A 17804-nucleotide genomic window follows, 5' to 3' on the forward strand; every position below is an offset into this window, starting at 1 on the left:
TCCAGCTAATTTTTCCTGCTTAGTAAATCCTGCCAAGAGTCTTGTCATTAGCTGCATCACAATAAATAAATAATAAATCAGCAGAAAAAATCTACTCACTGGCCACCAAAGAGCTGCATACCCAGCAGAGCAAAGACCACGATGAAGAGGAAGAGCAGAAACAGCAGGCTAATAATGGACTTCATGGAGTTGAGTAGGGATACCACAAGGTTCCTTAATGAGTTCCAGTACCTACACAAAGACACACCAGTATGAATCCATTGTGTAATCCGGTTTTACAGAACACAGACAAACATTTCCATTTACTCACTTGGTGACTTTGAAGATCCGGAGCAGCCTCAGTGCTCGCAGGACACTGATTCCAAATGAAGCCCCAGGCTTCATGGCTGCCCAGACCACCTCAAAAATACTGCCAATGATCACCTGTGAACACAGTTTGATAAATCAAAACTGTCTGAATTTCTTTCTTCAATAATTTGCTACATTTCTTTTCTATAGAACTAGTTCTGAATCATGCTAGTTTCCCTATAAATGTTCTCAAAATGCACAACAAATTGACGAAACAGTCAACTGAAGTGGGCAACTCACCCCGAAGTCAAAACAGTTGAAAGAGGAGTGAAAGTAGTTCTGGGGTCCAAGACCATACATTTTCATGGACATCTCCACCAGGAACAGGCCCAAAAATACAAACTCCGCAAGGTCTGTCCAGAAGAAATAGATATAGCTGATTCTATAGCAGCTATGCCAACAGTGAATAAGACACAGAAAGAGACTATTTGTGTATTACAAAACGCTGTTTGAGTCATGTGTGTTTACACGTGTTGCTGCAGCACAGAACTACAGGAATTAGAGTACTAGTAAAAAAAAAAAAAAAAAAAAGCAGATACAGGCAACGGCAATTTTGTATGCAAGAAAGATGATCTCACCAGGATCATAATAAAGCTGGTACTATAATTCTAATGGAATGCTTCAAGTGAATGGAAGGATGATGAGCAACATGATCTTTAAAGCCTCAAACCTCCACCAGCATCCAAATATGGCACCAACAATCTTAGTTGCAGCTATTTTTGGACATTAACATTATAAGTCAACTACACAAATGTAAGAAAAAAGTCAAAATATAGTTGTACATTTGAAAATTTAATAAATATTTCTTCATTTTTTTATGCACTTCATTTGGAGTGCTTAATGTTAGGGTGAATTAAATTATTTTCATCCCTTTTCCTTTTACATAAAACAAGATGACATAGCCTAAAACATAATGTAACAGAATGGCACATTTTGAGAAGAAACAGCAGAGTGACCTAGTGTTGTTAGTTATGCAGCAATCTTGAAATTTGCTCATGCTTTTTGCCCTCTATACAGGGAGTGCAGAATTATTAGGCAAGTTGTATTTTTGAGGAATAATTTTATTACTGAACAACAACCATGTTCTCAATGAACCCAAAAAACTCAATATCAAAGCTGAATGTTTTTGGAAGTAGTTTTTAGTTTGTTTTTAGTTTTAGCTATTTTAGGGGGATATCAGTGTGTGCAGGTGACTATTACTGTGCATAATTATTAGGCAACTTAACAAAAAACAAATATATACCCATTTCAATTATTTATTTTTACCAGTGAAACCAATATAACATCTCCACATTCACAAATATACATTTCTGACATTCAAAAACAAAACAAAAACAAATCAGCGACCAATATAGCCACCTTTCTTTGCAAGGACACTCAAAAGCCTGCCATCCATGGATTCTGTCAGTGTTTTGATCTGTTCACCATCAACATTGCGTGCAGCAGCAACCACAGCCTCCCAGACACTGTTCAGAGAGGTGTACTGTTTTCCCTCCTTGTAAATCTCACATTTGATGATGGACCACAGGTTCTCAATGGGGTCCAGATCAGGTGAACAAGGTGGCCATGTCATTAGTTTTTCTTCTTTTATACCCTTTCTTGCCAGCCACGCTGTGGAGTACTTGGACGCGTGTGATGGAGCATTGTCCTGCATGAAAATCATGTTTTTCTTGAAGGATGCAGACTTCTTCCTGTACCACTGCTTGAAGAAGGTGTCTTCCAGAAACTGGCAGTAGAACTGGGAGTTGAGCTTGACTCCATCCTCAAGCCGAAAAGGCCCCACAAGCTCATCTTTGATGATACCAGCCCAAACCAGTACTCCACCTCCACCTTGCTGGCGTCTGAGTCGGACTGGAGCTCTCTGCCCTTTACCAATCCAGCCACGGGCCCATCCATCTGGCCCATCAAGACTCACTCTCATTTCATCAGTCCATAAAACCTTAGAAAAATCAGTCTTGAGATATTTCTTGGCCCAGTCTTGACGTTTCAGCTTGTGTGTCTTGTTCAGTGGTGGTCGTCTTTCAGCCTTACTTACCTTGGCCATGTCTCTGAGTATTGCACACCTTGTGCTTTTGGGCACTCCAGTGATGTTGCAGCTCTGAAATATGGCCAAACTGGTGGCAAGTGGCATCTTGGCAGCTGCACGCTTGACTTTTCTCAGTTCATGGGCAGTTATTTTGCGCCTTGGTTTTTCCACACGCTTCTTGCGACCCTGTTGACTATTTTGAATGAAACGCTTGATTGTTCGATGATCATGCTTCAGAAGCTTTGCAATTTTGAGACTGCTGTATCCCTCTGCAAGATATCTCACTATTTTTGACTTTTCTGAGCCTGTCAAGTCCTTCTTTTGACCCATTTTGCCAAAGGAAAGGACGTTGCCTAATAATTATGCACACCTGATATAGGGTGTTGATGTCATTAGACCGTACCCCTTCTCATTGCAGAGATGCACATCACCTAATATGCTTAATTGGTAGTAGGCTTTCGAGCCTATACACCTCGGAGTAAGACAACATGCATGAAGAGGATGATGTGGACAAAATACTAATTTGCCTAATAATTCTGCACTCCCTGTACACTTTAATACTCTGATTCCACAGAACAGGGGCCTGAAAACTGAAGACTCTGCCTCTACTTCTCCCTTTAAATATCCTAGGAACTACAAGTAAGCCCGCACACTGAGAGCAAAGTGCTCAGTTGAGGTGATACTGTACTATAAGGTCTTTAAGACCTGCTGGCGCCTGATTATACAGTACCTTCTATGTGAGGAGAAGAATTTTAAATTGTATTCTGGATTTAACAGAGAACCAATGAAGAGAAGCCAATAGAGGAGAAATATGCTCTCTCTTTCTAGTCCCTGTCAGCACTCTTGTTACTGAAGGCTTCGCAGGGAGTTTTTAGGACATCCTGGTAGTAACAAATTACAGTAGTCCGCTCTAGAAGTAAGAAATTCATGAACTGGGTTTTCAGCATCACTCTGAGACAGGATGTTTCTAATTTTAGAAATATTGAAGAAGAAAGCAGTCCTACATAATTGTTTATTACAGTATGTACATTGAAGGACATATCTTGGTCAAAAAACTACTCCAGGATTCTAGAGGCCAAGGCAAAGCCACCCAGAGTAGGGAATCTGGTTAGATACCATATTTCTTCACTTAATTCCCTGGACTCCCATTATTCTTACTAAATGTCCAATTAGTGCAAAATCAAGTTAAAACAAATCCTTTTTATGCTATCAAAGACATACTGGTTCTTGTCAATCATGATCATTAATGGCAATTTAATAGATGTTTACTGTGTCAAGTTAAAAGACATTGTTCAACCTTTAGCACCACTTATTACAGACTTGTGAGTGTGTGCACATATTGAGCCTATATGTATATGTTTCATATTCTGTGGATTTTAAAAAAAATTAAACCAAATTCCAGCTTGTGCACCCAATTCTTGCTTTTTAAAGTCATTAAATGTGTATGTTGTACAACAATTCCATCCAGGCGAAAGAACTAAGAGTTAAAAGAAATCACTGAAGGCTCAAAATTACCATGACATTCATTCCCATAACGAATGAATGTAAACATCTGACCACAACTGTAATATTGATTTGTTATAACATTACTGGTAAGACGGAACCAACAGGTGTAAGCTATCTACTTTAGGTGGTAAAGAGTGGCATGCGTATTTATGTTTTCATTTTGAATGGCACACTTGCAGTTACTTTCATGTAAATACTGCTTCAACTGTTGATAATGGTCCTCTTCGTGGTTTAACTGGCTAAAAAGCGCTCCATCTCAACAATGAGTAGAGAATCACTTGAAATCCATTTTGACAACTATCATGTTTCAAGCTGTATCATGGCCAAAATAAAATAATAAAGCCATCCATGCACTGATATGAGAATTTTTTATATCAAGTAATGGCTAAAATACATTTAATATTAAGCAACTAGTAACTATAGTTAAAATTGATTTTGAAAACGTACAGGTCCATGAAAACATACAGGATTACAAGAAAATTATTTAAAATGTATAGAACTGTTGAATACTTACATAGTGCATAGGTAAGCCACTCAGGCTGGTCATAGTGTACTATAGCTACACACAGTGTATTTAGGCCAACCAGACATAACACTGTCCAGTAGAAGCTCTGGGATTTAACCAGACGCCGGATGGTGAAGCGAATCCTCTTCTCTTTCCTCCTGAAGTAAGATGAACTCTCATTCTTGCTCTTCACACTTGCCCGAGCATATGGCGACCCTGGGGGGGCAGTTGGAGCAAAAGATACAAAATTGCAATAAAGTTACCAAGTCTAAAAATGAGGTGCTCCTTCCAAATCAAGATATGTTTGATTATAATCAGCTAGAGCCATGGATCTTAAAGTAGATTAAGACTGATCATTCTTACTGACAGATTACAGAATTGGCTTAGTATTCCTGGCACTTCTCATTATATTTATCCTCATCTTTACTTTATTTGGCCCAGACAGCTAAGGAGGTCTGCTTTTACACTTAGCCCAAGGTTAACAACATCAAATCAGCTGTTAGGAAGCATTGTATTATTTTTGACCAGTGTTTGTTTTGAATAGCACCTCTCAAAGATCATCCAGTCTTATTTCTTTAATTTAAGAAACATCCCAAAAATCAAACTGAAACCCAATAATATGTAACTTTTAGTACGCACTAGTGGTGGGTTTAAAAAATCGATTTCCCAATTCAAATTGATTTTAGTTTGAGCAATGTGATATCGATTGATTAAATCCTAAATTGATTTTTAAACACAAATGTATTTTGGCAGAAACACCAGAATCTCAGGTTAAAGCTTACAAAACTAATTCTAGTTTTTACCCTCAAACAACTAAAACAGCAAATGAGAGCAGGTAAACGGATTCTACAAAAAGACGCAAACACAAAGAGCATATCCCAGTTTACCGGGCATGCCGTCAAGTGCTGAACGCCATCTCACAGTACATCTCACAGATTCTGGAGTGGAGCTGCAGGTTTTGTCCCTCTCCAACCAAATTTAACTGAACAAGTAGCAAAAGAAGATCAAAACTACGCTTTACATTTGATAAACATTGTCATGAATTCCCTCTTACTTTTGCTTTTACATCCCCCACCGCTCTCACTCTCAGTGTACTCAGAGGCCAATTTACCATCAAAAAATTGTATTTTCTGCATTATTCACTTACTTATTGTGCTTCCAGGCTTATTACACACCAATTTACTGTTGTGCACAGTGCTTGTTTGTTCAAAAATGACCTCCAACGAGAAAGCATGATTCATGCTGTTCAATACCAAAGAAATTGAAATTTTTACAAATTATGCCAAATTGCAAAGCGCTTAGCTTTGTCTCTAATAAAACCTCTGTAACTTTCAGCAGCATCAGGTAATGTTCATATATTGATTCATGGTTTTCTTCTGTTTTTTTTAATTTTTTAATTCTTTCTTGTTCCTATTTAGCCTCTACTATATTAAACTTTCAGTAACTTAAATTAAGCCCAAATGTCAAGTGGGACTGGACAAAAAAGGAAAGGAGAAAAATGGTTCCATTAGAATTTCATTACTGGCACAGGAAGACTAGTGGGATAATCATTTCCTGTTCTATTTTAAACCCGACCTGTCATGATCCTGGGCCATGTTGGCCCAGCATTTTTAGTTTTCATGTATTTTTGTATTTTGTTCTTTATTTAGGCCATGGCTCCTGTGTTGCTCTGTTAAGTTGTTCCTTATTTGATTTCCCCTTGTGACTTTTATGTGCATGTCTCCCTCAGTTCAGTGTCGCGACTGTCTCCTCCCCGAACATGTGTGCCTTTTTGTGTTCCCTCGGTCCTCAGTTAGCATTCCCAGTTTAGTTCTGTTTCTTTGTGAAGCCTGCAATAAAGCAGTGATTTTGAGTTCAGCTTTTTGTCTCCGTGAGTTTTGCGTTTAGGTCCTCATCTGCCTCCACACAGCCAGTTTATGACAGTACGACGCGACCAGTCATGGACCCAGCAAACTCCTTATGGAATCGGCAGCGTGCAGACTCCGCCTTTCCTAACGAGAGGAGAAGGCAGGAGGCTCGGCACGCCCGGGAGCGCGAGTCTGCCTTTTATGCAGGGCTCTAGAGTGCGACCAATTTGGTCGCAAATGCGACCAAATTTTTCAGTGGTGCGACTAAAAAAAAATATTTGGTTGCACCTGTGCGACCAACTGTTCGGGTAGCAAAAAAAAAAAAAAAATCTGCAAACTTCCCTGTGGTCAACAACAGACACACATTATGCCCCTATCGTGGACTAAACCAATCAGAGATAGTAAGGGGTGGGACCTCTCTGATTGGCCGTGGTCCAGTTGAAAGTGCAGGTGGAAGTGAGAGGTGATTCCTTTGGAAAAATAAACCCCCACGTATAAGCTTAAAAACACTACAAAAGACCAAGGATAAAGGAGGACTAGAACTGCCTAACTTTCAGCACTACTTCTTAGCCAACAGGCTTCAGTTTATCTCAGGATGGCTAAAACATACCCTCTTAGATGAACCTTGGCTAGATGTAGAACAAGCACTTTGCAATAATCTAGAGATCTCAGATCTACCATTTATCAGCTCAAACATCCAACGACATGAATGCTTTAAAAGCATCAACATCAGCTCTTCTCTGACAGCATGGTGGGAGTTTCTAATATTGACGGCGTCTTCATTAATCCCATGCAAACGTACACCTATCTGGAACAACCCTGACATATTACAAAACAATAATATGATAAACTTTTCAGATTGGAGTGGTAAAGGAATCAAATATTTAGAACACATACTAGAAAGAACAGAATTTATTTCATTTGACGGACTAGTTACACAATATGGGATCAACAAGAAAAGATTTTTAGAATATCAACAAATTAAATCCATAGTAAAAAAGAAATTTAAACCGGGTCAAGTTGAACTACAAACACCACCAAGTGTGGTTCAATTTCTTACTCTTAAAACCCCCAAATTACTATCCAAAATATACAGAATGCTTTCTAAAACAGATGAATCAATATCACTTCCTATTGCACAATGGGAAGCGGATTTATTAGTTAACTTTGACCTAAACTTCTGGTCTCAGATTTGCTTAAAAACCTTTCATCTAATTAGAAATCCCAGTCTTCAATTAATTCAATACAAAATATTACATAGAGTGCACTATACAGGTCATCGGATGTTCAAGATGGGCTTTACGTCTACCAACAACTGCTCACACTGCCAAACCAATTCACCGGACAATTATATCCACGCTCTTTGGTTCTGTCTACCAGTTCAGAAGTTTAGCGCGAGATATGTGAAGACTTATCGAAATGTCTGAAATGTAACATTCCAACTTCCCCCTTAGTGTGTTTGTTGGGTAGCTTAGATAATGTCACTTCAGAAAAGAATATCGCCCATATGCATAGCCAAGAAAACAGTCCTCATGAACTGGAAAAATAAAAATAATCTTAATTCTAACCAATATAGAAATTATCTATTAGATTACATTAGTCTTGATACAGCCTCTGCCATCACATCAGATCAATTGCTCTGGGCTCCTTTGATCAGCTCCATCACCTAGTGGGGGTGGGGGGTCATAGTTTGGTCCCGCCTTTACTGTTGTGATTGGTGTGGGGGTAGGGACAGGCTTAGGGCGTCGGGGGGTTCCCCGGAGGCATCTTCCTTGGGGGGCTCAACCCGGGGTAGCGGTCATGTCCGGTTAGGGGCTCTGTTGGCTCTCAGGTGACTGTTTCCTCGCGGCTGCGTGCAGCGGGGTTAGGGGAGGGTCTGTGCTGACGGACGTGGGTTACTGGCTGCCCCTGGGTGGGTCTGGGATGGGCGTGAGGTTCTGGGGTCGCTCCGTCTCTGGGCTGGGGCCCGGGCCGGGCCTCGGGGGCTTGGGTCCTGGTTGGTGTGTTGCCGGGGTTGTGGGCGGGTGGGTGCATGGGGGCCCAGCCCTGGAGCAGGGTGCCGCCGGTGCATCGAGCCACCTGGGGGGCTCTTCAACTGGTGGGGGAGATTGTCACATCTTGCAGGAGCTTTCCTCTCTTCAGGAGCTCTCTCTGCAGGAGGGGGAGATACAGGAGAGGTGGAGGAAGATCTCAGCCTGGGTGTTTATTGTCTTATGTAGTCTGGAAGATGAGTGGATGGTGGGGTGGGTGCAGTTTTCTCTGTGGTGGGGTTGGGTGGACTGTCCCGGGTTCTGTGGGGCCGGGAGGCGCTGCTGCACTGTTCCCTCTTCCCGCTCCACCACAACCACCCACACATGCAGGACCTTGGAGTAGAGGTATGTCACCAGGGTGCAGAGGAGGCTACCCCCCCACCCCCCCTCTGTCCCCTTCTGGCTGCCTCTGCCTCAATTTTATCCCACAACTTAGACATTCACATTACTCACACTCTCATTTCACATACATATAGGATCTTGTGGGTGGGCACGATACACGGAATCCAAAGTACCATCAGGGTGTAATAATAATAATAATAATGGATTGGATTTATATAGCGCTTTTCAAGGCACCCAAAGCGCTTTACAATGCCACTATTCATTCACTCTCATACACTGGTGGAGGCAAGCTACGGTTGTAGCCACAGCTGCCCTGGGGCAGACTGACAGAAGTGAGGCTGCCATATCGCGCCATCGGCCCCTCTGGCCAACACCAGTAGGCAAGTAGGGTAAAGTGTCTTGCCCAAGGACACAACGACCAGGACAGAGAAGCCAGGGATCGAACCGGCAACCTTCCGGTTACAGATGCAATTCCCAACCCCCTGAGCCACGGCCGCCCACGGAATCCAAAGTACCATCAGGGTGTACACCTCACCCCTGGCGTCGTTGCCCACCTCTCAATTTTAAATACACGTAGACATTGAGGGCTAGCAGGAGGGACCATGCGCTTACCTGCTGCTCTCTGGCAGGTAGCTCCATGCCCTCCTGGGTTTTAAATGCACCTTAGAACACACATGCATCAACACTACAATGAGCGGGTGGAGGGAGGTTTGGAGTCTTCTCTCACCCCCATTCTCTGCGGCCTGCTGGAGCGGGGGGCTAGGAGGAGGAGTTGGCCGTCCGACTGCGGTCTGGAGTGTGGGGCCTCCCTGCTGCTGCGGAGTCGGGGCGGTCTGCCTCCCCCCACCGCAGGGAAAAGGGTAACACCACCTGGGTCTGGGTGCAGTTCCCCCCTCCAGGGGCAAGGGTACCTAGACCCGGGTTTGTAGAGTAAGCTTGGGGGGTGTGATCGTGTGTACAGCGTCTCTTTATGTCTGTCTCCACGTTGGTTGAGTGTGGAGTAAGTGCATATGAGAGCATGAGGGTGGGAATGGATGTTTGTATATGTGTGTGCCTGTATGTCTGTGTCTATATGTCAGGTTGGGTGTCAGGCGCCACCTCTCTGGGGACATCTCAGGCCCTCCAAGGTTTGGAGGCCTATCTCCCCCTACCACCACTTCCCCTGCCAGTGGCGGACTGCTGGAGCCTGGGGCTCGCTCGGGCCACTTCGGAGGTGGGGTTCCCCCGGCCTCTCGGCCTGGGGCTCGGTCACTCAGGCACGGCTGGCTGCCGGCGGAGCTCACGTGCGCGTCACTGCAACTCCCCCTGGCTTCTGCTCCGCGGCTGCCAAGTGAGCCCTCATCTGGGACTCTCCTCAGCTCTTTCTGGGACAGTGGCGCGGCTGCCCCTCTGTTGGTCTTCCTTGGTCTCTTGTGTTCTGGGGGCCTCTGGATGTCTGGAGTCTTGATCTCCTCCATACCTGCTTCATGCCCTGGAGGACGGGGCTGTGGCCCCCCCACACCCTCTAGCAGATCATTACATGAAGGAACCTTTTAAAAAAACAAGCGCGTCCATGCTCATAGGTGTACACACGGGTGATCACACCCACAAACTACACCCTTTTTGGCTCCTACCTCAAAGCACACTGTGTTCTGTTGATCTTATGTGCTGCACAATAATGTTTAATATTTAGTATTTACTGTCATATTCCCATATATCATTGTGATGTTGTTTATTCTATTACTCTTGTTCTCTTCTGCTTGTTTTCTTTTTTCTTTCTCAGCAGGTGATCCAGGTGATCGATATATGCATTTTTTTTCTTTCTTTTTTTTTCTGCCCGTTCTGTTGGTTTTTGTCTTTTGCCCTTCTCCCCCGTCCCTCTTCTCAGCTGTTTCTCTTTCCCTCTTTCTTTCCCCCAGTCAAGTCTGTCCCGTATTCAGTAAGTGAAAATAAAATTTAAAAAAAAAAAAAAAAAAAAAAAAAAAGGAAGTGAGAGGTGAGTAGCTTGAATAAAGTGATATCAATTTATTAAATCCTGAATCGACTTTTAAATATAACTGTGTTTTGCCAGAAACGCCAGATTCTCAGATTAAAGTCCACAAAACCATTTCAACATCAACCAAACAGCAAATGAGAGCAGGTACACGGATTCCACACAAAGACGTAACACAGAACGGACCGACGCATCAGAATCAACTTTGTCTTTCTCGGCTTTCTCACCCGACGGCCCGTAGATGGACACGCTGTCGGAGCTTAGCGATTCTGATGCGTGCGGTCCGCGCTGTGTTTACGTCTTTTTGCGCTGATTCTGAGCTGCAGGTTTTGTCTCTCTCCAACCAAAATTCACCGAGTCAGCAGCAAAAGAAGCAGCAATGTCGTCATGAATTTTGCTGTTTTGCTTCCACAACAATTAAAATCACACTTCATGCACAGCTAGCTCTCTCTCTATCTCTCTCTGTACTTCAAGAACAGTTTCCCGTCTCCAATCTCTGTTTTCTGTATTATTCATTCGCTTACTACCCACCAGTCTACCGTTGTTTACAGCACTGTAGGCTGCTGTCTTTTTCTTTTCTTTTTTTCACTTAAATGACCTCGGACAAGAAAGCCTATTTTTCTGTTGTTCAATACTGAAGAAATTTAAACTTTATATGCAGAACATTGTAGAATATTTTTAAGGTTATCTGCTATAAAAAGCCAGACCAGACTCCTTCATGTTTTTCTGTGTTTTATTCTCAGTTACTTTCACACAAAGGCATCTGCTGTGATGTTCACAATTCTGAAGAAGTCAGTACTGATAAATGATCAGAATTATAATATTTCTGACTGTCTGAGGCTAAGTTGAATCGAATCGGGACTTTGAAAACTGGAATCGAATGGATTATAGAAATCAGTGATGATATCCAGCCCTAGTGAGCAGCCTAGCACGACAGACGTGGATGTAGCTGTAATAGGAAAAGAACTATTGCTAACTTTTCTGTTAAGTTAAGGCCTGGTCCTTCTGAAATTCATAGCCAGTGCTCGGACACGGTGTCATCAATCTTTGAATGCTGAAAAAGCACAGTGTATCCAGAAAAACACATTATATAATATAAATTATTCTAAAATTTGTGTGCGCAAGCCTGTGTGCCTTTCTGTGTTCCCTCGGTCCTCAGTTAGCATTCCCAGTTTAGTTCTGTTTCTTTGTGAAGCCTGCAATAAAGCAGTGATTTTGAGTTCAGCTTTTTGTCTCCGTGAGTTTTGCGTTTGGGTGCTCATCTGCCTCCACACAGCCAGTTTATGACACGACCTCTGACTCATACTGTATCACCTAAGTGACTACATTATCCAGTTTTATGTTTGTCTCTACTTAGCTGTTATTGACACTGTATACTGTACAACAAGCCTTATCAAATTTATTTTAAAACTTTGCAATATTTCTTTTAAATTTAAGCCAAACTCAAGATGGAACTATAACTCAAAAGTTAAAATCTGTGTTTTTCAAGAAAATATGTTGACCTCAAATCAAAATGAAGAATAAGGTAAAGTTAAAGTATTTTGTGGCGATTATGCATTTAGTCATTTAAAAATGTTGTTGCTAAAACCACCAGTATTCTTCATTATTCTAAAGCCATTTTTCATTAACATGCTACTTTTATGAAAAGCCCAATAGCCTGCCAGGCCTAAATTGACTCCTATTTGGTCTGATTTAGGAGTTTTTGATATAAATTATTGTCAATTAATTAAAAAAATTAAGGGTAATGTTTCAAATCATGTATATATCAGGATAGAGTTTGGTGCTCTCCTACTTTAGTGTATAGCCTTCTGAATTTGACTGTCATGGGCCTGTCTGGGGGCCCATGTGTTTTAGGTTTACCCTGGGCTGGCGATCCTTGCGGGTCACCCTGCCCAATGGTCTAGTTAAGCATATTCTGTTGTCGTGTGTAGTATTTTGTTGTTCTATCTCCTTTTTTCCATCTCCCTGTAATGTGCATAAAAGTTGATGCTCACGCCCCCGGAAATATTGGGCGCCGGGTGATCCTTTGACCCAGAAGTGTTCTCGTGCTGGAGGCAGCCACACCTGCTGCTCGTCAGCCGCCGCCAGCTGCTGCTGATTACCGGCATCAGGAGCGTCTTATTTAACAGTGTGGCTGAGGTCCAGTTGACACTCGATCCTTCAGTTTACCTCGTCAGTACAGCCATGGACTTGCTTTTGAAAAACCTTGCTTTGAAGACGGATTGCCTAGCTGACTTATTGTGTTTATCTTTACTAGGAAACAGGAGCAGAGTCACAGATTGGATATGAGTTTGGATATATGCCATTCCAATGTTCACGGACGCGAGCACTGTGTGGGGATTTTGAAGATCACCACCTTGGGGTGTATCTACAAGTCCAGTTCCAGGACTTGTATATGTTTTCCCTATTGTTTTTCACTGTAGATACAGTAAATTCACTGTTTTCTCTCTGAAGAGACCTGTGTTTGGGTCCGCTTCTTAACACCTTTATGTATGTTTTCCGCCCCGGACCAAACACAGTCTTTAAGCAGTCAAAGTGCATAATCTACATGTGCAAATTAAGCTAAAACAGCAGCACCAGATACTGCAGTGACTTGAGTTAAAGCATTTAAGACCTGTAATAGATTTAAGACCCGATTTAAGACCCGGGCAGCACGGTTAGCCCTGTTGCCTCACAGCAAGAAGGTCCTGAGTTCAATTCCACCATCAGGCCATGGTCTTTCTGTGTGGAGTTTGCATGTTCTCCCCATGTTTGCGTTATCCCCGGGTACTCCGGCTTCCTCCCACAGTCCAAAGACATGCACTTTGTGGGAATAGGTTAATTGAAAAATCTAAATTGCCCATAGGTGCGAATGGTTGTCTGTCCCTGTGTATCCCTGTGACTGGCGACCTGTCCAGGGTGTACCCCACCTCTCGCCCTATGACAGCTGGGATAGACTCCAGACCCTGCAACCCTAAAAACGGATAAGCGGAAGTGAATGGATGGATGGAGATTTAAGAGCCTTTAAAGACACAGAAAGCCCTGATAAACAGTATAATCTTTTTCATCCTCTACTTATGATTTTCTTATTTCACTTTCTGTTTTTCTGCAATCAGCTTAACAGAATTAAAATAACACCATCTACCGAATGATGTTTGTCAATAGCAAATCTTAACTCCTTTTCAAGTATCCATTACATAGTATTGATTTAAGACAGTATAAGCAAGCTTGACTGATGCTTGATTTTGCAGGTCTTGACAATGATTTTCAGTACTGATTGGGTTTATAGATAAAACTATCAGCAACAATATTAAAATTAATTTTGGGTTGATACCCTTTTTATTACCAAAGCATCTCTGACTTATTAAGGAAAGGGTCTATTGTTATCTCCTTTAGTGTCTGATATATTAATCTTGTGGGTTCAGTGGGTCTCGAAATTAGGCTTGTTGTGGTGCATCCCTGAGATCATCTGGGAAGTGTGGAGGCCAACTAAGTAAGGCACTGACTCTTTTTTGTTCCCTCAGAACATTCCTATGCAGTTTGTGCTGTGTGATGGGGAGTATTGTCCTGCTGCTGGAAGGCACTGCTGCCTACAGCAAAAGGGTTTCCTGAACATGACAGCAAAACTGTCTGAAACGATTACAGACTGTTCAGTTCAATTCGATTCTATTTTATTCACAAAGCTGTAGTGTCATTTCAAAACAACAGCTGTGTGAATTAACTTTATATTGAAAGATAAAGAGATAAATATGAAGGTATCATATTTGTAAACTTAAATTGATTTTTGCTATTCTTTGATTTGGCTTTTGATAGTATAAGAAAAGTATCAGTCTCTATGGGAATGAGATATTGGAGGAGTGGGGAGGAGCAAAACTTCAGAGATGCATGTAAAATGTAAACTCAAACTTTGGACAGTCACATTTTGGGGTGTTTGATAAATTCGTCTAGAATTCTAGAAGTGAGAGCTGCTCCATGTAAAGTGTGATGGACACAATTTCTCCCAAAAAAGTCCAGTGTTTCCAAGGATATTTCCCAATTATCTATGAAGCCCACTTCATTTTTGGACACCAGCCAGAGAGCAAGCAGTTTAAGGACACCATGTGGCTAAACATGTCCCTGCTGGTACAATTATGGAGGGGACCAAGTCCTACAAAGTCCAACATTTCAAAGCAACAGCCATATAAAGACCCAAGGTCTTCCAGCACGATATTGCAGTTTAACAAATAATCCAAATTAATCACATAACCTGTCAGTGGTTTTAATGTTACAATTAACAGATGTAAATGTTTGCAGTGGGGACAATTGATATGCTGTGTGTTTAACATACAGAACCATCACAAATCTAAGGCACTGTCCTCACCAACAGATGAGATGTCAGTAAAGTGGTCCTCCCCTTCCTCTGCATTGATGAGATCATTCTTACTCTTCCTGGTCCGTTTTAGCACTGCAAATACATCAAGGAAACACAAAAATAAAAAAGGAATATGAACTAAGTCAGAAAGCAGCTCATATACTTTAATATTATATTATTAATAATATATTAATAGTCTTCTGGTTTTGTTTTGTTTTGGGGGGTTTCCTCACTCTGCCACATGCCACGCAATATTCAGTTTTTCAGCTATTGTGCCTTGACAGAACTCAATAATCCAAAGGAGGAAATCAAAGTTGATTCTGTTTGTCTGGAGACGGCATTTTCAATGGGAAAAATGTTTCATCCAGCACAAGCCATAATAATATTAAATGCAAAAGGGTTTGCACAAAAAATAATTTCTATATAGTCCTTATATATAGTCCTGTAATGGGCCTACTTCCTCCCTATCCAGTATATTGCACTGATCACTAAACAAATGGCAACTTGCCTGTAGGTGTAAATAGGCACCATAAGTGTTGCTCTTCTGTGCTGTGCCATCTGCTTAGCCAATTTTTTTTTTTTTTTTGTTTCTCCATGGTATAATTCACACCAATTCTCTTGGCAGTTGTGTATACCAGTGGAGCTAATCCTTGGGGTGGACCAATTTTGGCATAGAGGGTTGAAAGCCCAAAGAATACTCTATTTTGAAAAAATTGTGTCTGACCTGCTCCAATACTCCTCACAAATAAAAACTTACCAATAGTGTTTACTTTAGGAGCAATGGTCCTTCTGTCCTAGATTGCCTGGATCATTCTTTATGCATGTTCCCGACTTTGACAAATGCCCAGCTGGGATAACCACATTTAGTTATGAATGATGTTTATCAATAGCAAATCTTAACTCTTTTTCTGATGCTTGACTTTTCAGGCATTGACAATGATTTTCAGTACTGATTGGATTTATATATAAAACTATCAGCAACAATATTAAAATTTACAATTTTTGAAAGTCTGAAAAAGATTAGGTTCAAGGACTGGACTGAGTGAAAGAAGCCAATGTCCAAAGAAAAAAAGTATAAAGGAGCTTTAGCAAGGAGAACTATTCCTCTAGACCACAAGAGCGTCTTTTGAAGCAGTATATAAAGAACTGAGGTGTGGCTCAAGACTTTTTCACAGTACTATAACTGAACTAATGAATATGGAGAAAATAGAGAACTACAGAGCCATTAGTTCATTTACAGTACTTTTACTGTTAAGTTAGCCAGGTGAAATTGGGAAGCTGATGGTGGATCCATGTTTCTCTCTGTCTGTCCCTTGCATGTGAAATAAAACTTAGTTCCAAGAGCAGACATATTTGGTTGGTGTTGAGGGTGTTCCTGTTGTGAAGCGCACCCTTCACAATCCTGTAATGTCTTAGAGACTATGTGCACTGCATCAGCAACTGGAAGGCAAAGTGAAAAGAGACATAACATCCTAAGAGGCAATTGTTTCATATGCCTCCATAATGGTGTCTCCCACATTCTCCATTCCTGTGTTCAGGAATGTGGTGTTTTGGAGCCCTCTGGGTTGAGGACCAAATCCAGAACCTTGGAGAATTTTGGGGTGACAGAACTGACAGTATACCTTTAACAGTTCTTAAACAGTTATGCCTTTTTTAAGTATCTTAGGAAAACCATACAGACTAGGTGTAGTTTCCCCTGTGTTATAGGGTCTGGTGAATAGCATTGTCTTTTTCTGCTTCAGACTGTCTATATGACAATAAACATTATCTAGATCTTAGGAGAACAAAACAACCTCTGGGTAAGTGGATGGCTTAACACAGAAGATGTACGTCACCAGACCAGGAATCTACCATTTATCTGCACCTTCAGGCAGGCTGCCATATTTCCAATTGCAAGGGTGTCCATACCCAGGACAGAGAGGAACACTGGTTTGACCATGAGTGATTTACCGTATTATTCGGACCATAAGGCACACCAGATTATAAGGCACGGGTCTGTTTTCATACATAAAGTGCACTGGATTATAAGGCGCATTAAGCGAAACAAAACAGTCAGATAGGTCAAACTTTACTGAACTCATTCTTCTTTCTTCCTCCTCTTCCGTACCATTGATTCATTAATATTGACTTCTCTGGCAGCTGCTCCATTCCCGTGTTGTTGCAGTATATTAATGACTAACCACGTATTGTGGATGGATTACCTCAGTTGTTCTCCTGATTCCTGACTGAAGTTTGGGCCGTTTATAGCATCCTGCCATGCCATTGCATTTGTTCCTAACCATCGGGAACCCTCAACTTTTATTGAGTGGAAAAAAGTTTGAATTCCTCCAGCTTCACTGTGTTTATATTATACTAACATAAACACAGTGAATGCTAAGCTGTGTTGTCTGTGAAGGTTCTCAGTCATCCAGGTCATTGTAGTCTAAGGAGCTTAGAAAGAAAAGTGTCTGGACTTCTTTAAGTTGCTTGAAGACGTTTCACCTCTCATCCGAGAAGAACTGAAGAAGCCTCTCGGATGAGAGGTGAAATGTCTTCATTGAGAAAATTAAAGGATTTTAAGTGTGCCTTATAGTGTGGAAGATATGGTAAGTGAAAAGGAAAACAACCATAACTAAACCAAGGAGGCAGCCTTACCATACATATAAAACTTAAGAGGAAAAAAAACAGAGGCCTCCAGTTTGGTTTATGCAATATTTATCATAAAAGACATAAGAATTTAGGTTGTACAAATATTTTCCATTCTGCTGACATAACACCCAAATTTGCTCTACTGCTGTTGGCGTTCTGTAAAATAACACAGTTCAAGTTTGCTATTGAGAATTTCTTAAAAAGGAAGAGTAAAAAACAGGACGGTATTCAAATGACAGAAAAGTGAGTCACAGCTGCATGAAGGGCACT

At 41.6% G+C, this 17804-nt stretch overlaps 1 protein-coding gene across 1 annotated transcript in view; it reads right to left on the reverse strand.

Annotated features, from left to right (window-relative positions):
- Nucleotides 1-17804, reverse strand: part of cacna1ba (calcium channel, voltage-dependent, N type, alpha 1B subunit, a) — a 315954-nt gene that overhangs the window by 194337 nt on the left and 103813 nt on the right. The window contains exons 11-15 of the mRNA XM_076890695.1: nt 14916-14999; nt 4395-4601; nt 589-701; nt 311-423; nt 100-231 (exon numbers count right to left, since the gene is read on the reverse strand). Of these exons, the coding sequence (XP_076746810.1) occupies nt 100-231; nt 311-423; nt 589-701; nt 4395-4601; nt 14916-14999 (649 nt within the window). The remainder of the gene's footprint in view (nt 1-99; nt 232-310; nt 424-588; nt 702-4394; nt 4602-14915; nt 15000-17804) is intronic.

This window comes from Maylandia zebra, linkage group LG12 (genome assembly GCF_041146795.1).
Source record: "Maylandia zebra isolate NMK-2024a linkage group LG12, Mzebra_GT3a, whole genome shotgun sequence".
Classification (NCBI taxonomy): Eukaryota; Metazoa; Chordata; class Actinopteri; order Cichliformes; family Cichlidae; genus Maylandia; species Maylandia zebra.